The following is a 22,811-nucleotide window of genomic DNA, read 5'->3' as shown; positions in this document are numbered from 1 at the left end:
GTACGCAGACCTTACCCCTACCCTGTGAGGATAAAAAGATTGTTTCTAATATAGACCCTCGGCTCAGGAAAGCATAAGTACCACATTAATAAAAATATAGACAAAAAGGGACAGTACCAAAAGCTATATAAAAGAAGAATAAAAACAAGAAGATAGTAAGGGGATCAACAATGAAAGAAAACAATGGTTAGTCATAAAAACCTACTACTAACAAAGCAAGATTGCGTGCCAACACTACTATTATGAATACTCTAGATTACCTACTCTACTACCCTAATCCTTGACCTTCATACCTTCCTATCAAGAGTTATGTCCTCCGTTAGCTGAAGTTGTGTCATGTCTTGCCTAATCACCTCTCCCACCTCTTCTTTGGCCTACCTCTACCTCTCTGTAGCCCTTCAATATCAACATATCACACTTCCTCACCGGAGCATCTGTGCTCTTCCTCCTGACATGACCAAACCACCTAAGTCGCGCTTCCCGCATCTTGCCCTCAATAGGGGGCCACACCCACTTTGTCGTGAATAACCTCATTTATGATCCTAGCTAACCTGGTGTGCCCGCACATCCATCTCAACATCCTTATCTATGCTACCTTCATCTTCTGGACATGGGCGATCTTGACTGGCCAATACTCAGCCCCATACACCATCGTTGGTTTGACCACCACTCTGTAGAACTTACCGTTAAGTTGTGGTGGAACCTTCTTGTCACACAGAACACCAAAAGTGAGTCTCCATTTCATCCATCCCGCCCCAATACGATGGGTGACATCTTCATCAATCTCCCTATCCCCCTGAATAATAGACCCAAGGTACTTAAAACTCCATCTCTAAGGATGACCTGCGAGTCCAGCCTTACCTCCCTTTTCCCTCCTTAAGTCTCGCCACTGAACTTACACTCCAAGTATTCTGTCTTGGTCACGCTCAACTTGAAACCTTTAGATTCCAGGGTCTGCCTTCATACCTTTAATTGCACGTTCACACCGTCTTGCATTTTGTCAATTAATGCAATATCATCTACAAATAGCATGCACCACGGCACCTCCTCTTGGATGTGGCGCGTCAGTACGTCCATCACCAAAGCAAACAAAAAAGGCTGAGGTGTCGACCCCTGATGCAACCCCATCATAACCGGGAATAGGTTCGAGTCCCCACCCACCATCCTCACTCGGGTCTTTACTCCATCATACAGGTCCTTAATCAACCTAACATAGGCAACCGGTACACCTCTAGCCTCCAAACATCTCCACAAAACTTCCCTCGGAACTTTATCATACGCTTTTTCTAAGTCGATGAACACCATATGCAAGTCCTTCTTTCTCTCCCTATACTGCTCCATCAATCTCCTAACAAGGTGGATGGCTTCTGTAGTCGAACGCCCCGGCATAAACCCAAATTGGTTCTCGAAAATAAACACACTCCTCCTCACCCTTAGCTCTACCACTCGCTCCCAGACTTTCATAGTATGGCTAAGCAACTGGATTGTTATTTAAAATTTATTGTATTGTATCGTTAAGTTCATTATTATGTAACGACGAAAAGATCCTTTTATATGCACTTTTATTTTTGTCTATTATTGAATAAAACACTAAATGAAAAAATAAAATAAAATATCATACTTACTAGAGGAAATAATTTAGAAAGAGGGGGATAACGATAGTGTGAGAGAATTTCATACTTTGAATTAATTTAAATGATAAAATAAAGTAAATAAATAATTAATACTCAAAAATATTATTGATAAATTCAAATATTATATAGTAAAAGATTAAAAATAAATAAAAATATTATTTTAAGAGCAAGAAAGTTTGCATTGTGGTTAAGCCAAGTGGCAAGCTACTATAAAGCCACTTGGCAATATTAAAGAGTTTGTGGGAGATTGTCAAATAAGGATCACTTAAGAACTATATATGGAATTCCATTTATTGAAATTAAATTTAAATAAGAATTCTTTTTTTAAAATAAAGTTCAATCACTGTACTAATATTTTCTAACTGAAATTTTTTATTTGGAAAGTAAAGAATTTTGATATCAATAATATTTGGATTCCTTTTTTAATATCGAGTGAGAAGAATATATTCTACCGTAATCTAACGTACAACTTTAATTTATTTTAAAAATTCAATACTTTTTAATGAGTTGAAGAATATATTTTAAGGTTTTAACCTAAAGTTCAGAATGTAGATATATTTAATAATTTATTTATTTCATAATGGATAATCCAAAGTACCTGTTTTAGACTAAGTTTTCTGAATTTTAAACAATTATACAATAAAAATAATTTTTTTAAAGGCTAAAAGCTTCAAAAAAAATAATTATTAGAAGTTTAATAATAAAAATACTGTAATATTTACTATATAGTTTGATCATATGCACTTTTATTTTTGTCTATTATTGAATAAAACACTAAATGAAAAACTTAAATAAAATATCATACTTACTAAGGGAAATAATTTAGAAAGATGGGGATAAAGATAGTGTGAGAGAATTTATACTTTGAATTAGTTAAATGATAAATAAAGAAAACAAATAATTAATACTCAAAAATATTATTGATAAATTCAAATATTATATAGTGAAAGATTAAAAATAAATAAAAAGATTATTTTAAGAGAAAGAAAAATCATATTTATTATAGTATATTATAATAGAAGTAGCAAATATGGATATAAAGTAGGTGATAAGGTAATAAAAAGTTAAGTAATAATGTAACCATATTAAGTAATGGGTAATACAGTAACAATAGACAAAGGAAAAAAAATAGAGAATTTTTTTTTAAAACAAATAATATAATTGTAGATATATAAAAGGATTAGACATTTAAATTTGATATAAGAAAACCTTTTGAATTATTACGAGAAAAAACATCTAATATGGATAATATCACACAATTGAAAACATAATTTATAAACCTAAAATTTAAAACATATACAATGAAATAATGCCAATCAACAAATTAACAATGCAAAGATGTAATTAAAATTGTCATATAGTTAAGTTATAAAAAATTAAAGTCAAAACTCTATACGAAAACAAAAGGAAAAATTAATTGCTTATTGCACATAATACTAAATAATAATTACTAAAAGTGTAGATTTATGTAAAATAATAAAAGAACTTCTTCATTTAAACTTTGGCATATTTTCAAAAGAATTAGAAAAATAATACGATAATGTTTATATTATAGATACAACACGAAATGTGAAAAATAATTAAAATATATCTGATAGAAAATAATGTATATAGAGGAGAATAAAAGTAATGTGAAGGGGTCTACACTTTAAATTTGTTTAATAAAATAATTAAATAGGAAAAATAATATTATTGATAAGTTTAAACAAAATAATTGGAGCTACGGAACAAAAGAATAAAGTTAAATTAAATTTTAGGGCAATTATTCATTGTATTATACTAAAAGTAGAGCAATGAGTAAGGATATTAAGTAACACAATAAGCTAATAAAAAGTCACATGGCAATATAGCAAGTGTGCATTAAGGTTAAGCCAAGTGGCAAGCTAATATAAAGCCACTTGGCAAATTATGACAATATTTGTTATAGTATTTAATTTAAATTGAAAGACAGCATATTTATTTAAATTTAAATAGACAGATAGTAAATAAGATTCTTTTGAATCTGAATGCAAAGAAAGTTAAATTTGAATTGATTGATTAATTAATTAGGAAAGTTAATCAACACATAAATGTTCCAATTCAAATGGGGGGCTCAATGAGCGAGGCGAATTGTTCTAAATAATGAGAAAGAGTTTTTTGAAATTTGAGTTCACAACAAAATAACAGAAAAAATAAAAACGTGTTTGTTACTAGAAATAAGACTAAAAAATCTAGGTTCGAACCCATAATCATAATTACCGAGTTGTTGGATCAAAATTTAACTTTCGTAATTACCTTAGGGATAATGTTTAACTATGAATCGACTTAGACATTGACTAAACAAATGTCAATTGTGTTGCCTTAAGGTAAAATTAATTATCTAATATTTTATAATTTATTTTATATCTCAATTGTTTGGAAGCAATACATACATTTTTTATTTTTTTATTTTTCTATTAGTGCTAGCAGTTGCTATGCTAAAATATATAATAAGAAAGTATAGATTCTTCTCTAATGGCTCAGGTATTGTAACGACCCGACTTGTCGTTTCAAGAATTAACATCTCGTTCAACGGCTTAAGACCTCGAGAAGCTTCGTAATACGCATTATGACCCGCATGTATGGTCAAGTTTGGTTTTTCGTAAGATTCAGAGTTAAAATTTAAAGAAAATCAAAATCTTATTTTTGAAGCAAATGGAAAGAGTTGACCGAAGAGTTGACTTTTGAGCAAAAGACCCCAAATTAGAATTTTAATGATGTCAATAGCTTCGTATGATGATTTCGGACTTAGATGTGTATTCGAATTTGGATTTGGAAGTCCACAGGACAATTCGATGCATTTTGGCGAAATAAGAAAGTTGACGTGTTCTAATTATATTATTTTATATGTGGAAGAGGTCTATTACCATTATGAATACCAATTGGATGTGATAGCAAGTGTACAAGGCGTACTATAAGATATATGGGGTCTAAGGAAAGTTCTAAGTCTAAGACAAGTTGGAAAATTACACAATATACTAAAGTTGCAAATGAGTACACGCAAGACCTCACTTTGGACGAGCATATCTGCATATATATAATGAGTTGTGTGATGCACAACCTATTAAATTAAAGCACTCTGACTCTAGTTTTCGGAACATCAAACTGTTTGTCATTTGAAGGTGTATACAGAAAGTTATGACCATTTTACCGGACATGTGTTATAAGCGCGCTCAGGCGTGCGGCCGCGCTGAAACCACGGCAATTCAAGAGTTTTCTGCCTGTGAGCGCGGCGGAATGCGGCAGGAGCGCGGTGGAGAACATAAAATCCCTAAAATACCCCTAGGCAGTGTAAAAACTGAAGGGGTCCGAGATTTCCTCCATTTTTGGTCATTCAAGCATGGATTTGGGCGATTCCAAAGGGGTTTTTCACGATTTCGACTTGGATTTGAGAATTTTGGGCACGAATTCGCGAGGCAAAGGCTTGTTAGAATTTTGAATTGGTTGCAAAGCGAGGTAAGTGTTGGTCTAACCTTAGCTTGAGGGATTAGGAGTTGTATCCTATTTGTTATGTATTATTTGTTGAGTACGACGTATAGGCATGGTGACGAGTATCTATACGTTGGTGTCAAGCATGCCCGTGAGTCTTATACTTTGATTAATGTGACTTCGTTTCGTATTGTATATGCTCTATATGATAATTTCTATTGAGGAATATGACTTGTGGGAGTATTATTGTTAATTGAACATGATAAAGCATTGGCTCAAGTTGAGAATTGAATTGTTGAACATTGTAAAGCATTGGCTCTAGTCAACAATAGAATTGTTGAACATTATAGAGCATTGGCTCAAGTTGTGAATTGAGGTTGTGGAGTAAACGTGAAAGAAGAAAGGAAAGAGAGAATCATGATATTGTCTTCCCTGCCGGGATGTTATTGTTTTGATATTGTTTCCCTCCCTTGCCGGGGTTTGACTGCTTATGATATTGTTTCCCTTGTCGGGATTCTTTCGTGATTGGTGTTGATTTGTATGTGATTTGGATCAGGTTGCATACCGCAATAATATTATATAGATCGGGTTATACGCCACAATAATATTATATGAATCGGGTTGCACGCCGCAACAATATTATATGGATCGGGTTGCATGCTGCAACAATATTATATGGATCGGGTTGCACGCCGCAACATCATTATATGATTTGGATCGGGTTGCACGCCGCAACAATATAATATGTTTTGGATCGGGTTGCACGCTGCAACAGTAAAATATGATTGGGATCGGGTTGCACGCCGCAACAGTAATATATGATTGGGGTCGGGTTGCACGCCGCAACAAGAAAGAATAAAAGGGAATATTGATTCTTATGGTGAGCACGAGAGTAAAAGCACGAAGGGTGATGTCGTGCACTTTCTGCTGCTGTGTTTATTTGTTGTTATCAATTCAAGTGTTTTTAATGGTTCAGAATATTTTTACTGTTGTGATCCTTTGTGTTGAAACTCGTATTGTTTTCAATACCTCGCCGTATTTATATAAAGCTTTCAATACTTAATTTTTCAACAATTGTTATAACTCTAATTCAATTGGCTTCTCAATTAAATCTCCTTAGAATGTCTGAGGTCGTATTTTTACTTAAAAACGGAATTTCCACTAAGTTAATTTATTAAATTCCTTGTTAAAGGTAATATTTCATTTGATGTTGTACCTTAATTGAAAATGGTACTTTCTCTATTTAAATGATTTCAAAAAAATAACTTCATATCTTTTCTTGTTGATTTCCTAAATGGGTTAGAAGTTGTACTCTACTTTATATTAAGTAAATGAGTCACCTTGAACATTCTTAATTGTATTGGGTTATGGACCCTATGAACTGAGTAACATGAGAACGTTGTTGCGCAATGTGAGAGGGAAACATGTGGGCACCAGGTGCCGGGAAAAAATATGATGATTTTATTTAATGGCACGGGAGTTGCCTATGCAGTTGTGATAGAAATATGGGCACGAGATGCCGTGAAAATATGAAAGTGGGCTGAGACCTATATTATTTAAGATTATGAAATGAGGCGTCATAATGTGACCTTTACTTGAAAGAATTATATTCAAAAGATGCTTATTTGAAAGATATTTATTTGAAGGAAATATATTCGAAATATATTTATTGAAAAGCATATTATCTTAGAGATTATTACTTGAAGGATTTATAGGCGAAAGATTTATATTTGAAGGACTTCATTAATTGATTGCACTTGTATTTATTATTTATTGAGAAACAATTATGATGTTCTTGTTGCCTGCTTTTTATATCACTGGTTGTTTATTGTTGTCATCTTTGTTCCCTGCTCCCTATTATTTTTGTATGCAATATTGCACAGGTTGATTTGGTAGTCTGGTCCTAGCCTCGTCACTACTTCGCCGAGGTTAGGCTAGACACTTACCAGCACATGGGGTCGGTTGTGCTGATACTACACTCTGCACTTTTTTGTGCAGATCCCAATGCTGTAGACTTCGGACCGCAGTGGGATTGTTGTTTCCTGTTCATCAGGCGACCCGAGGTAGTCCTGCAGGCGTCCGCAGGCCTTTGCGTCTCCTTCTATCTGCTATTCCTGTTTTCTTCATGTATTTCCAGAGACAATGTTGTATTTATTTCTTTCAGAGCTTTATTGGTAGTACTTCTAGATAGTCTGTGAAGTTGTGACACCAGTCTTGGGTAGATTTGTTATGGATTGATATTAGCAGTATTATTAAAACTTTACAATGCAACCTTCCGCTTATCCAGTACTGTTGTTATTTAATTGCTGGCTCTTAACTATTATCGGAAAAAAATAACGGAAACAAGGTAAATAGTTCAGTTGGTTGGCTTGCCTAGCTTTCACTAGTAGGCGCCATTACGACTCCCGATGGGGGAAATTTGGGTCGTGACAGGCATGGATAATGACTTTTTAGTGCGTTGTTGATATTTATGTTCTCTCAAATTGTGTGTGTGTCAATTAGAATGAAATAAATTTGGATAGGGTAAACACATAGATGAATATAATTGCACTATTTGGGATTGCTATTTACACAAAATAAAGTGAATCATAAAATCATAAGGTAAGATTCATTTAATTAAGAATTACATGTAAGAACTCATCTTCTTTTAGTACATGTGCATCATGGAAGAAAAATATTTAAAGTAGGTTAACATTTATTTAATTATAATATATTAATCTTAACTATTCGCCCAAAGGTATCATTTAAATTTTTGAAAACAATGTGACTTTAATTGTGTGGTTAAAATAGAGGTAACTAGCAAAATTATTGAGCAAATTACGATCCAACTGTTTTATAAGGTGGTAACTCCCAAAAGTTAGAATATATTGGTTGTAATAAATTATCATGTATGTATATATTAATTTGTCACCATGTAATTTTAGGTTGGTAGAAGTTGATGTTGATGTGAGAATTTATTATGTTGAGATAATAATATAATATATTTTTATAATTTAAATTAAGATATTACTATATATATTTTTATTTATTATTACTCTATATAGTATGATTTCACTCAGTTTTAATATGAATGAGATAATTTGACTTGACCCGAAATTTAAGAACGAAAAAGAAAATTTTAAAACTTATCCTAATAGTTTTATGGGACCATGATATTTTTATGGGTGTAAGAACTTCTCATTATATGTAAAATGGGTAAAATAAAAAATTTGAAGTTAAATTATTTCCAAATACAGAAATGTGTCATTCTTTTAGAACAGACTAATATTTATGTAAATTGAAAGGGAAGAAGTATTTTTTTTGAATCATATTATATTTTTATTTGTTTATATCACCGGCTATATATGAAGTAATAATATTTAATATTATATCAATAGTTATTCATATAATTTTATTTTTTTAATTTATAGAATTTAGCAGTATCATAATATTATCCCACATCGTGGCTATTAATAGTAGTTTACACTAATGTTTAAATTGTTATTTACCGTGAAAAACGTAATAACCCGATTCAATTACATGCTCTACAACAAAAATATTCCGTTTTGAGGTACTTTCAGTCCTTATTATAGTAGCAGTAGCAGATAGAAATCACTTGTCCACCAAGTAAACTTGAATTCCTTTCACCCTTAGCAAACCCATTCTGCACATTAATCTTTCGATCGGTTAACAATGGTTCTCGAGGTTAGTGTCTTAGCTTTTTTATATTTTTTGTCAATATTCAGTTCTAATCTGTAAATTGTTTGTTGCAATTAGGGTTTCTTCCGGTTTTTTATTGTAATTATTTGTGTCAGGCAACAATGATCTGTATCGACAATTCTGAGTGGATGCGGAATGGAGATTATCCGCGCAATCGATTCGAAGCTCAAACTGACGCAGTTAGCTTATTTTGTGGTTCCAAAACCCAGGTAATATAGCGCAGGGTTTAATGAAGAAAGGTAAAAATTTAGAAAATATTAAAAAATATGTATGTAATTCAAAAATAATTATTAGAAATCAAATAACAATTATAAGGAAATGATCTAATACAAGTATTACTAACATCTTGTTTGGATGGTTGTTACCCATTGTATTGTATCGTATCGTTAAATTGTAACGACCGATTTGGTGTGGTCGCGTCGTTGCCTAGTCTTTTTCTCTCAATCTCACCCTTCATTATTATATTATTAAATAATTTTATTTTATCATTTACCCTACCTTTTTATATAATAATTTTACCCTGTATCATAATTTTTCTTTATAATATTGCAAGTTTATTCTTCATATTGCTGGTGTGTGATATCATGAAACGATGGCAAACGACACAATCTATCCAAACATTGTATTTATCAAATGATACAGTACAATACAATACAGTACGATACATTATAAAACAATACGTAACAACCATCCAAACAAGCCGTAACTGAAATAGTTGCTTCCATCATTCCAATTTATGTGATGATATTTGATTGAGTACAAAGTTTAAGAATGAAATACAAAATATATGAAACTTGTGGTCTAAGACGAGGCTTTGATATTTGTGTGCAAAGGTGGATCCATGATTTGAAGTTTATGCGTTATAAACTTGCCACTAAGCCCATACTCATCTTAATTACTGGGTTCGCAATTAAATATATTCTAATACAAATACATGGTTTAAGCAAAAGCTACTTAGTTCGTCCGAGTCCGCACCTACTGCTCTAGCTGCGCTTCTGTTTATGTGGCTATAAATCATCTCATCAAGGGTAAAATGTAAAGTTTAAAGTTGAATTATTTTTAATATCAGAAATGTGTCATTCTTTTCGGGACAAAATAAAAAGAAAATACCTTCACATAAATTAGGAAAGAGGGAGTATTGTTTAGGGTCATCATTTTCAAGAGGGAGTCTCATGGGTGATAAGACACCCGCCACAGATCCTTGATTGCCTGCACTTAAAGTCAGCATGTTACACCTATCTTCAAGACTTAAGTCAGCCTCATATGAGCTATTGACAACACTGCTATGTGTATAGTCTGGTGATTCTAAAATATATACTTATACTAAGTATGTTCAATTATCACAAAAGAGTAGTGGCTGTAATGGTACTATGCACGTACTGATTAGGAGTTTTACTCTTTTAGGATCTCCGTGAATAGATGACTCGATGTCAATGGATTTCAGCGACTTATTTACCTTTTAGTAAGCACCAAGTTTGTACTCTTGACTGTTCCATTATTTGATTTGTGTTAATTGGTTTGCAGTCTAATCCCGAGAATACAGTTGGAGTATTGACCATGGCTGGCAAAGGAGTTCGTGTATTGGTTACTCCTACCAGCGACCTAGGAAAAATGTTAGCTTGCACGCACGGTAAGCTTCCCTAGTTGGCTGTGCTTTTCTTCGTAGTAATTCATTACTGGTAGAGGCCACTACAAACACCTTCTATAGGTTTTGCAGCTTTCTGTGTTGACGCTAAATTTAATGGACACTAGGTTTACTAAAACAACTTGAAATTTTGATGCCGAAAACAAGTATGGTTTGACTGGTTGCGCTTCTATTCTAGTACCACTTGTATAAGATCTTGTCAAAGTCTTTTCCGGAATTTTCGCGATATTACTCATTTGTTGGTGTTCATTTGAGTGTGCCTAGCCACTTGTTTCTTCCTGTCCAAGCTGTTCCTTTTTACCAGTTGTGTGGACAGTTTTTTCTCTAATGGAAGATTTACATACGAGGGCTATCAATATCCCCTATATCACTAGGTCATTTTGTAACGAACCTACTTATACCCTTCATAAATTTTAAATATTATCTCAAAACTTGCCTGGCTTCCTAAAATTCAAACATATGGGCATTACCATAGAGAGGACAATAACTATCTAAAATTAAAGACATAATGCCATTGTAATATTGTACTCCCGTGATTCAATTTAATATATCACTCTTTCCTTTTAATCTATTCAAAAATATAAAGAGGCACCTTTTATATTTAAAAACTTTTTAACTTTAAGCTTCCAATTGTATCTTCAATGGCATACTTTATAGCCATAAAAATGCCATGGCATATTTAACACCACAGGTTCTAGAGTACTTATGATATATGCCAAAAGTTTTTCTTTTCTCTTAACACTGTGCCGACGAAATACTGCCTTATAAATGAAATGGAGGTAGTATTATGTAAATGTAAGTTCTACTGCTTTACAGTTGAAGAGATTGAAGTCAAATTATTTTTTTACAAAAGAAATTAGGCGGCGTGTGATGTGTGGGTTAGGCGTACGTCGTGGGCTCGAATCGTGCCATAGACAAAAGCCTTGTATTTAAATGGAGAAGGACAAAGGAGTGGGCCCATTATCCATGGAGTTTCGAACCGTGCGCTACTACCCTCGAGGATTTCTTGTTTAACAAAAAACTGAAAATTTCCCCCTTTTAAAATAAAATGTACTGTAATAAAAGATGTTCTGTTCCTACACTTTGTCTGATAGCATTTTCAGTCCTTTATTTGGCATAGACAGAGGAGGAGGGTTTTTAGTCCCCAGTTGAGTGAATAAAATTTTTGGATTTGTTAGGAGGGCTGTAGGGGTTGATGACTGTTTCTGGGATGCTTTTTGTACCACCTTGGTACCGGATGAATAAAATTTACCTTATCAAAAAAGAAAAAAAAAATCCCAGTCGAATGAGAGAAAAGAAACAAAGTGAATAAGGATGAGTTTCTTAGGAAGAAATGAGGTGGTGTAGTATAAAAACCTACAGACGTCATATCTGTAAAAACATACTAGTACATCAAATTAGGAGAGCGAAAAAGCGGTGATGAGTAAGAGACCAAATTTGTAACTGAAAGGACAGGCAATGCCTAAAGGATTCGGAATAAAATTGAGGATCTCTGTCTGAACTTCTGCACAGATAGTCACTAAGATCCTCAATTTGGCTTTTCTCGATTCTTAAACACTCATTTCTGCTGTATTCATTTACTTGCAAGCACGATAGAACAGCCATCACCTCCCTAGTACTTTAATTTTATTCAATTGAAGAAGAACGCTGCAGAAAGATTATCTCAAAGCTGGTGTATACTTGACTATAATGTCTATGTATGGTACTCACATCCTTACCATCTTAAGATGTTTCCTTAACTACACATTGTCTAATACACTCCTTTTAATAACTTCATTTCAATTTCTTATGTGACCAGCCTTTTTCTTTCCCCTTTCAGGATTAGATATCGGTGGTGAATTGAATTTGGCTGCTGGAATCCAGGTGGCACAGTTGGCTCTGAAGCATCGGCAAAACAAAAAGCAACAGCAGAGGATCATTGTTTTTGCTGGCAGGTGATGGCTATTTCCTGTATAGTCTTTGCTGCTGTAACTGTTGATTTTTTTCCTTTCTACATTAACCTTTACTATTTGTTCAGTCCTGTTAAACAGGACAAGAAGGTCTTGGAGATGATTGGAAGAAAGTTGAAGAAGAATAGTGTAGCTCTTGATGTTATTAGTTTTGGTGAAGAAGATGAGGGGAAGACTGAGAAGCTTGAGGCATTAGTTGCTGCAGTAAACAACAATGATAGCAGTCGCATCATCCATATTCCTCCTGGACCTACTGCTCTTTCTGATGTGCTAATAAGGTACTAGTGATATTTTACCACCTTTTATTTTAATGTCAGATAACTTTCATAATACATGATGTTATTCATCTGAAATTCGCAGTACTCCTATCTTTACTGGAGATGGTGAGGGTGGAAGTGGATTTGCTGCAGCCGCTGCTGCGGCTGCTGCTGGTGGAGGGTCTGGCTATGATTTTGGTGTAGATCCTAATTTGGATCCTGAACTTGCTCTGGCACTTCGAGTTTCAATGGAGGAGGAACGGGCTAGGCAAGAAGCAGCAGCAAAGAAAGCTGCAGAAGAATCTGCACAAGAAAAAGGAGAAATGCAGTCAACTTCTCAGGATATTACAATGACTGAAAATGTCGGTGCCAGAACATCTGAAACTGAAAACAAGGCAGTTGACCTAATGGTTGGTATCTTACTATTTTGAAAAAATCCTATGACCTTTTGAATTAAAAACATTAGAGAAGAAAATAATAAACTGGTATACTTTTGAATGTTAATTATTTGTTTTACCATTTTATTGTTGGGGAGGAGAGTGGGGGTTCCAATTATGGGAACATGACATATTTATGTTTAAATAATGATAAGCCCATTGCGGACAATCATTAATCGCGGTCAAGCTTGCTCGGGCTATTGGAGCTTGGGACTAGGTAAGGGGATTTGAGTCTCTGTTACGGATCTTACACGCGACCAAGTATGACATTTTATACGTGACCAAATATGATGGAAAGGCCAAACCTTACGCATGAGGTGTTAAGTGCCACATTGTTCTAGTGCCTATTGATTGCCCAAATTTCGGAGAGTTGCATTTATCTATGTCATTTCCTTTTTCTTTCTTTTCCATTTTTTTTGGGTGGGGAGGGATGTATTTGTTATTGGACATCTGAAGGCCGAACAATATAAGATGGGGCCCGAACATTGGGTAAACCAAGGATAAAGTTGCGTCTTATTCTGAAACCATGTGAATAAAGATGGATCTTGGACCTAACTCCCCCCAAAAGTTAACTCACGAGGTGATGGTTACCCAAGGCCATATGAAGAGACAATATCCAATACCCTCAACCAATGTGGGACTGTAACACTAAGCATACTTAAATACTTCAGCCAACTTAAGATGTCTTCCAGCATCTTATTTTATCTTCCCATGCCTAGCAGAGAAACTTGTGGAGATGGAAATTTTCTTCAAGAAAATGAGTTCAAGCTTGAAGCTTTTTGTAATGCCTGGCCTTTTGTTGCTCAATAATGACATTAACTCCTGAACTATAAATTGATCCCTTACAGGATGATGAGAATGCACTGTTACAGCAAGCACTTGCAATGTCGATGGATGATTCTTCCTCTAACATTACTACAAGAGACACGGACATGTCAGAAGCAGCTTCTGAAGATCAAGACTTAGCACTAGGTTGGTTACTATATTTGCAGGCCAAGTTCTTTGTTTGGCTTATATCGTTAGCTCATAGAAATATTCTTCAAAATTTTAGCAAGTCTACCTAACCTCATCAGTTCATGTACATTATTTCAAGTTCTTTTTACTTGCCTTTTCAATTGATTTCAGTACTGGTAAATTTTACCACCTGCTTTACATACATTGTGTAATATTACCTGTCTCACACTTGATTCAATGCTTGTTCTTTGATACGATTGATTGTTTTCCATTAATGCATCTAATGTATTTTGGAAACATGTGTTGGAACTTTGAAGAATGAAGGATCTACGTGAAAAATAGTCTCTCTGTCCCAATTTATGTGAGAATGTTTGATTGCGCAAAGAGTTTAAGAAAGAAAGACTTTTCAAACTTGTAGTTAAAACAAGGCATAGACATTTGTGGCTACAAATTGCCTCATTATGGGGTAAAATGGGAAGTTTAAAGTTACATTATTTCTAATTATATAAAAGTATCATTCTTTGGGACAAATTAAAAAGCAAAGAGTGTCACATATAGTGGGACAGAGAGTCTCATTATTTGTTTATTTATGAATAAGGTGAAGTCTATGGGAAGTATATCTATCTTGTTCACTATCATCTTTTTTCTTTCACATTCTGATTTTTCTGGTTTTATTGGCTGTTGCAAGTATAGATATGTAAACTCCATGCCCCCCCCCCCCCCCACACGCACACATGGAAAAAGGAGGTTTCTGTAACTACCCTTTCATTTTTTAATAGTTTGCATAATGTCTTTGAAATAACATGATGATGACTGATGAGAGCTCCATTTCAAAAAAAGTAGTAGATGAGAGTTGGCATTCTTTAAATGTAAAATATTTTTGAATAACTGCCTCTCAACCACACTTCCCATCCTTCTTATCATCCCAAAATGATCTATAAATGACAAAAGGTGTAGTATAATACACTGTTAGTTACCTGTTAGATGACTTTGGTTAGTCCTATGAAAATTTTTGAATGCCTCAACAGCTGCAGCTGTGCATATTCCTTCGTACTACGTTAGACATTTGTGTAAAGGTGCTTAGTTATGCTTTCTTAGACATTCATGTAAAGGTGCGTAGTTATGCTTTCTTGATATGTATTGTCGCTTCTTGTGCTTGCAGCTCTTCAATTGTCAGTGCAGGACAATACAAAAGATGATTCAGACCAGACAGATGTGACTAAACTGTTGGCGGACCAATCATTCGTGTCATCAATTCTTGCTTCAGTAAGTTTTTTATGCCGAGTAAAAGATGACCCTCTCATTAGTATCATCAGAAAGTATCTGTTATGGATCAAACTTCTATCTCCTTTGATTTTCATTTGGTATGTTTACTTTCCCAGCTTCCAGGTGTTGATCCAAATGATCCTTCAGTTAAAGATTTACTTGCTTCCATGCAAGGCCAGTCTGAGGTGAGTTAATTTGGTTGATAAGATTATGTTAAAAAGCAGGCTGGTAAATTTTTAGTGTAGTGCGATATCTATTTCTAATTTTTGTGTCTTTAACATGTTAGATGGTCATTTTGTTTGTAGATTTCTCATTTCTAACAATTTATCTGCTTTGTTTAATGGTGAGGATAAGTTGAATATTAGCTCTTTCAGATATCAAAACAACCATGCTTCTTGAATTTTAGAAATGTAGTATAACTTGAAAGTTCATTTAGGCACTATGGCACTCCTACTGCTTTGCATATAAAACTAGCTTCTAGTGTTTGTTTAAAAGGAAATTCAAGGGTCTTTTATTGTGCGTACTAATTGGCTGAAAGTGATGATGTATAACCGCCTTTCAAGTCAGGGTGCACCTGCTGTTTTAGTAGATACTTTGATCTTATACTTTTATATCTTACAAAGTAAAATCTATGAAATAATTGTAGACAAAGCTGAGCTCATTCTTGAAGTGATAAAGTTTTGTACAAGGCCCTTGGGGGAAAATCTTTTTTAAAGAAACGAAAGGTGACCAATGAGGTGGAAGGCAACAAAAGGAAGATGAAGTTTGTGTTCTTCCTAGATTTAAGCTTCCAAAATTAACAGAGGAAAAAGCTGGGCAAAGGAAATAGAAATATTGGAAAGCTCTAATTTTGCAGTATCTGAATCATGTTATACTGATTTAGGTGCTGCCTTTCCTTCTCTTTGTGTCCTGTTCCTTAATACAATAGGCACTTAGCTTCTTGGATTGACACACACTTTAAATGATATGGACATTGGACATAACACGGCGTATGGATCAACTTTGACCCAAATATCATATTTTCTATTTGTGTGGACTCTCCTATCCCCAATATTGATTATTTTAGTTTTTTTTATTAGGATTCCATCTCATGTATGTCTATTTCATCACAGCAGAAGGATGAGGACAAGGAACAGAAAGAGGACAAAAAGTGATGATGCCTAAAACTGATGTACGTACGCCTCAGGTGTAACGTCTAAGCAGCCTTTTCACTATTGGCTTTGAATTCCCCCCCATAATTGTGCTCATGTTGATGAGACTATGTTTATTTGTAGGCCAAGAAGCTCAGATGGTAATCAAGATATGATGCAGATTGATGAAATTGATTCTAGAAATGGGGCTTACAGTATTTTTTGTGTGGAAAAGAACTTAAATACTTTGTTGCCCTCGGCCTTGCTTCTCAATTTGAATTATAGTTTATTGAGAAGACGGCAAACGCCCATCGTCCTACCTGTGTTTACTGTTTTCTCTATCCTGGAATGCAGGAAAGATGGTGCCTAATTAGCTCTACGTAGTCATCCACCAAACTAAAGGAAAAAATGAGAAAAATAGAAGCTCCTATTGGATAATGTGTTGCATGATTTTGTGTTTGGCTCAGCTTTGGTGTCATTCTTTTTGTTGATTCACCAGAAGTGTACATTTATAACTTGCTTGTATCTCCCTATACCATATGAGGAAAATCAGACGGGAAAGTTACTGGGAAAATGGTACTTATTCGTAAACTAAAGTCATAATTTTAAGAGGTTATAAACTAGTTATGCTTAAGTAGAGCCTGATTTAGTAAAGACGATCCCTTTTCAGTATGTCATATACGCTAATTTGACTATAATACCTACCAATCATCAGTGCAATCAGATTTCTATTCGCAATTTTTCCAACAAGTTTTCAAATTCTTAAGTTGAGGAGTAGTCTCCTCTGGAGTCCGGAGAGATTAGGATCCATATCCCGAGTAGCAAGTACATTGATTGAAATATTTCACCATTACAATAAGCAAATTATGATTGGTTTGCACGAAAAATATACGCATTCAAACATGCATATTCATTCATAGATAATAAACTTTTGCACAGTCAAATATTTACCTACTGACGTATTCAGACCCATTAAAAATGTGGAATTACAATCTTGATATAAAAAGACATACTAGTGAGAATGAGACCAAGATTTAATAATGCCATGATAACAATAGTAAGTACCAGCTCTTCAAGCTTAATGAAAGTCCTCGAATGAGTATCTCACTGACTTCTAAAGGCGTAATTATGTACCTCTCATGGAATGGACTCACTCTAGCATTAATTACGGTGTATTCGTTTTGTAAAAGAATTCGAGCATCCAACCCAAACCTTTAAGGCAATGAGTAGAGTGACCCACATTTGGAAGAGGGACAAATGTATTTCTCTAATACCCTCCCTTAGGTGTAACCCGGTTTTTGAGTTTACATGGGGAGAAATTCAAAAATAGCCAGATTTACAACTGGTCGTTCAAAAATAGCCCAGTTTCAAAAGTAATCGAAATTTAGTCACTTTTCATGTAAAGATAAATCTGAGCGGAAACACTGTTCAAAACCTGGAAAATATGTCAGTATATTATACTGGAGTTCCAGCAAGTATAATTGTCCAGTATAATATAGCACCGGTGCTCCAGTCTCAAGTATATTATACTGGAGTCAGGAAAGTATACCGGTCCAGCATAATATGCTGGAGTTCATACACAGGTGCACGGAACTCCAGTATATTATGCTGGACCGGTCTCTGCTGCAACAAAATAGTGGCTATTTTTTATTGACTTCGTAAACGCTGGCTATTTTTGAATGACCAGTTCGAAAACTGGCTATACCATGCTATTTTTACGTTTACATGTTGACCGAATACGACATTAGGCTCGACAGGCCGAATTAGGCCTAGAGTTGAATATGCTACTCCTAATTAAGAAGGAGTAGGTCTGGAGCGAAGCTTGTGGCTGGATAGGCTGAATTAAGAGAGAGAAGCGCATAGAGGCTTGATGGACCTAGTTTAGAGAGAAGCCCAGGGGGATAGAACAAGACGAGAATAAGTAGTTGTTCAAATGAGTTTACAAAAAATTGGCTCCGCAACAGGTGAAGTGGCCTATCTTTAGAGACCCTTACACAACCAATAAGGAACAAATCTCGTTTATATGCACAGGGCCAAGCTGACCTCTTTTTTTAAAATAATGATAATGCTATCACTAATTCAGAGTTCCTTTATCTCCCACACCTACTTGAGTGAAAATGCATCACATAGTAATGAGATTGAGAATTTTTTGTTAAGAGGCAAGGGATAGCAATTGTGCCTCCTAATTTCCCCTATAAAATGTAATATGTTGACTTGATCTCGTTATTTATGAAGAGCGCTTTGTGAGAGACTTAAAAGCTTACTTTTTATGCACTAAACTGTATACAAATTATTTACACGATTAGGTTAGTCTAATTGCAGGTAATTCTAAGAAATTTATTACATTAGCAATGTTTCTACAACTTAAATATGAGTGTGAGAATCAAAGATGTAGTAATTACTACAGTACATTTTGCAATTTTAATATGATCACTAAAATGTGCATAGATCGTTTTCAATTGAGGGAATGTTGTGCAAATCATGCAAAGTGTATAGTTCGGAAAACATTTTGAAATAAGACGCGAGTAACCATTTAACGAGCAACTTCAATGGAAATGTTAAGTCATTCGAAAAACACAAAAAAATGACCTTTTGTGGCCCATGCAGGTCTCGAACCTGCGACCTTCGCGTTATTAGCACGACGCTCTAACCAACTGAGCTAATGGGCCAGTTGTTCTCAGTACACTGATTTATAATTTTATCATTATCGAAGGTAATGGATTTTAACGTTGACGTAGATCGGAAGAAGCAGAAAGAGACCCAGATTTGAGCCATGAAAGATGATTACGAGGTAACAAAATTCTCTTTCCGTAATGCTCATCAACAGTTCAATCTAGTTATCATCTTTTGGGTCTTCTGATTACTACTTGCAACATTTTGCTATTAGCTTTTAACTATTGAGTATGAGTCAGGTTGAAGACGAAGCATGCTGCAGTTGTACAATTCATGGAGGCATTGTAGCTTTAAATAGTTTACTTCCATGGATGGATATATCATATATGTTGTTGTTAAGAGGGTTTTCAGAGTTAACGATATATCTTATGCTGATACTTTTGGGAGTTCGATACGATTCTACGGGATGTTACACATCGTATTGGGGCGGGGTGAATGAAAAATAGGCTCGCTCCAGGTGCTTTGCATGATAAGAATGTGCCACCAAAACTTAAAGTGAAGTTTTACTGAGCGGTGGTCAGATCTACTATATTGTATGAGGCGAAGCGTTGGCCAGTCAAGAACTCTCATGTCCAAAAGATGAACGTGGATGAAATTAGGATATTAAGATGGAAGTGCGGGCATACCAGGTTAGATAGAATTAGAGATGACGTTATTCCGGACAAGGTGGGCATATCCTATGGAGGACAAGATGTGAGAGGCGATACTTAGATGGTTCGGACATGTGAAGAGGAGAATCACAGATGCACCAGGTAGGAGATGTGAGTGGCTGGCCCTGGAGGGCCTAAGGAGAGGTAGATGCAGGCCGAAGAAGTATTGGGGAGAGGTAATCAGGTAAGATATGGCGTTGCTCCGGCTTACTGGACATGACCATGGATAGGAAGGTGTGGAGGTTGAAAATTAAGGTAGAGAGTTAGGATAGGTAGCCGAGCGTTGTCCTTGTCGGTATCAGTAGCTTTAGTACGTGATTTAGTGTTATTTGTGTATTCTCGTATCCCTAGACTTCTGTGATTGCTTGTTATTGCTTTCATGTTATACTAGTCGTGTTTTAAAGACATAAGTGTAGGGTTTAAAATGTTGAAATGTATGTATTAAAGTGCTTAGGGAGGTGTAGTCACTATTATATCTAAATGTATCTTACCCGTCCCACAGCCTATATTACAATCAGTTAAAGTCCTACTTGATCCTTGACTGAATGAGCTCAATTAGTAGAGTAGTACACTACGGGCAAGCCCATGGTTCATCTTTTGTGGCATATGAATGTTATTTCTGAGAGTGCGTAAATTCTTTCTATCTTGAGTTCCTAATTTTTCTTAAACTTTATTGTGTGCGGAACTACTCTTTTTTGTCGTGTGAGGGCACTTGATTCATGAAAGAAAGGTAATGTCATTGATCTCTATGTTAGAGTAAATGAGTGGGTTGTGAAAAATGCGTGGTACTTGTGAGTCAAATCTTGAGGCGAAGATGTTATACTATTGTGCTTAGTCTATTTTAAATATTTTTGGTACGAAGAGTTAGGAGAATTGTTTAAAAAGGCTGTGTCTATATAAAGTGTAGTTTGATTGCACGAGGACGAGCAACGGTTTCAAAAACTTGTTGCGGCCAAATGCACACGCAAGTATACGCGGTCGTCAAGTAATAAAGTGACTAAAAGTCGGATGTCGAACCTACGATGAATTGTCATTAACTATTAACTAAATTAGACTATCTTAACTATCTGAACAAGAATTAAAACTAGAAGTATTTGATTCTAAACTAGTTAAAATAAATAAAAATAAATAATGAACTTTGAACAGAGGAAGAGCAGATTTTTATATTATCAATATGATGAAAACGATCTAGGGTTATGGACTATCTAACATTCCTATTGTATTCTTCAATTGAAATGGCTAACTAATTTATCTAGCTTATTGGTTGACAAGATTAATATCGCTCATAAGAATCTGTCGAGTTCTTACTCGCCTATTCAAACTAACCTAATGACTATATGTCTATGGAATTAGAGTTACCAAGAACGCATTTATAATTCCTGTATATCAACCAAGCAAGACAATTAGGTATATGTCTATCCTAACTGCGAATCGGTTCCCCGATGCTCGGGTTCAAGAACTTGCTCTACTCAATCCTATATGCAATCTAGAATTCCCACTTTCGAGTTCAATTCTAGATTCGTAGATAATATTCAATTGGTGATCAAGCAATCAAATAATTAAGTGCATGGTTGAATAAATAAACTAATACGATAAATCAAGAAAGCAAAATCAATATCTGAATAACAATAGTCATGAAATAACCACAACCCTACAACATGAAGTTTAGCTCCACATAGACGTGGTAGCCAAACAATAAATCATACAAAGACACATAAAAATTACAAAGTTTGATAGAAGAAAAAATGAAACCCGGCCTCCATGGCGACTTTGTGCTCTCCCTAGGTCAAAAGTTTGTCCAAAGTCCTCAAAATAACGTTTTTACAAGTATTTATACTAAGTAGGGTCGGGCCCAGACGAAAACAACTTCTCCCGTGAGAAATAGGACTATGGCTCTGGAAAATTTGCACAGGCGCGCCGCATGGGGCGATGCGCCACGCGGTGCGCTTGTGGGGAACTTCAGAGAGCATGCAATTTGAGGGAAACATCAATTTACACACCTGCGGCGCGCTACGTGGCACGACTATAGAAATTTGGAAAAAATGTAAAACATAAAAGTTGTAGCACTTTTAAATAGCTTTCCAATGATATATTATGGAGCCCAAACAGATTTCTGAGTGAAAAGTTATGTGCCTTTTACTGGATAATGTGCAGTATGCCTGCTCGATTCTTCGTTTCATTCTTAAAGTGCACTATCATCCGTTGATCCCCGAACACAATCCCAACTTAATCCTTGGGCTTTTACTCGGACTTCAAAACTACAGAATAACTTGAATTCATTCCATAATATCTACATAGATCGGAATCACTCCCACAAGGCATAAAATACATATTTAATGCAAAACACTAGCGATTAAAGCTCAAACTCAATTAAAGTACAGTAAACTAGAGTATAATAAACGACTAAAATAGATAATTATAGCCTATCATGAAAAGGTGGCTTAAAAGTTGCTCTAGGCAATTTGCTCAAATCTCATGTATGGCATTCTTGAACTTTTTAAATTCCTCCTATTAGAATTTTTAGCTCTAGGCTAAGATAACGCGATGACATAATTTCCCCATCTAAATTTACAATTTTCTCAGATTATTTTTTCCACTGCAACTTCAAATACTTTTTAAATTAAACTCAAATATTGTCCAAACAACAACTTATATCAAAGAGAACATTTATGAAAAGTAAATAATAAGTTATGGAAAAGTACAGAATCAGACAGGGGCAGAACAATAATGCAAATACTTTTGGGGGGGGGGGGGGGGGGGATCAGCATAAACGTAAAGTTAGCAGGAAAAAATTATTAATACTACTATTTCTTCGTTGAAATTAAGAAGAGACAACGGCTAGTAAATCAAACGGTAACCTTCAACGGTCGAATTATTCAAAAAATACTCTCTCTAAAATCAAACCCTCTCTTCTCTTTTCCATCTTCAAATTCTCCCTCCATTTACTGTCTTCATATCTCAAAACTCCTTCCTTTCCACATAATCTCTGCAAATTCGTCAGCAAATTTTCAGGTACTCGTAGAAGCAAAGAGAAACGAATTTATTCTATACTCGATAAGTACCAATAATA

The 22,811-nt window shown here is 34.9% G+C and overlaps 1 protein-coding gene and 1 non-coding gene across 7 annotated transcripts; one reads left to right on the top strand and one right to left on the bottom strand.

The window, feature by feature from the left end:
- The first annotated feature begins 8,572 nt into the window (after positions 1–8,572).
- LOC107821749 (26S proteasome non-ATPase regulatory subunit 4 homolog) lies at positions 8,573–16,913 on the top strand. Of its 6 annotated transcripts, none has more exons than XM_075241528.1 (11): positions 8,573–8,765; positions 8,876–8,989; positions 10,305–10,410; positions 12,245–12,359; positions 12,443–12,652; positions 12,735–13,041; positions 13,917–14,040; positions 15,185–15,288; positions 15,405–15,473; positions 16,368–16,459; positions 16,563–16,913. In XM_075241528.1, exons 1-10 carry the CDS (start codon positions 8,754–8,756, stop codon positions 16,440–16,442), a joined length of 1,236 nt encoding a protein of 411 aa, XP_075097629.1. In that variant the 5' UTR covers positions 8,573–8,753; the 3' UTR covers positions 16,443–16,459; positions 16,563–16,913. The 6 variants fall into 6 exon arrangements, with proteins under 6 accessions (XP_075097629.1, XP_075097628.1, XP_016503687.1 ...); XM_075241527.1 differs by having other exon boundaries at positions 16,368–16,474; XM_016648201.2 differs by having other exon boundaries at positions 8,574–8,765; positions 16,404–16,459.
- Positions 16,914–19,013: 2,100 nt separating this feature from the next.
- On the bottom strand, positions 19,014–19,087 carry TRNAI-AAU (transfer RNA isoleucine (anticodon AAU)). Its single transcript has one exon. It is a non-coding gene; the product is annotated as a tRNA-Ile (tRNA).
- Between the last annotated feature and the right edge of the window lie 3,724 nt (positions 19,088–22,811).

This window comes from Nicotiana tabacum, chromosome 21, assembly GCF_000715075.1.
Source record: "Nicotiana tabacum cultivar K326 chromosome 21, ASM71507v2, whole genome shotgun sequence".
Taxonomy (NCBI): Eukaryota; Viridiplantae; Streptophyta; class Magnoliopsida; order Solanales; family Solanaceae; genus Nicotiana; species Nicotiana tabacum.
The sequence above is the reverse complement of the archived record's forward strand: the minus strand, read 5'-3'. Positions and strand labels throughout refer to the sequence as shown.

Bases quoted from the DNA above. Each gene is read 5' to 3' on its own strand.
- LOC107821749 (XM_075241528.1), top strand. The intron at 8,990-10,304 runs GTAATATAGCGC...ATTGGTTTGCAG, and splicing joins TTTGTGGTTCCAAAACCCAG to TCTAATCCCGAGAATACAGT. The intron at 10,411-12,244 runs GTAAGCTTCCCT...TTCCCCTTTCAG, and splicing joins AATGTTAGCTTGCACGCACG to GATTAGATATCGGTGGTGAA.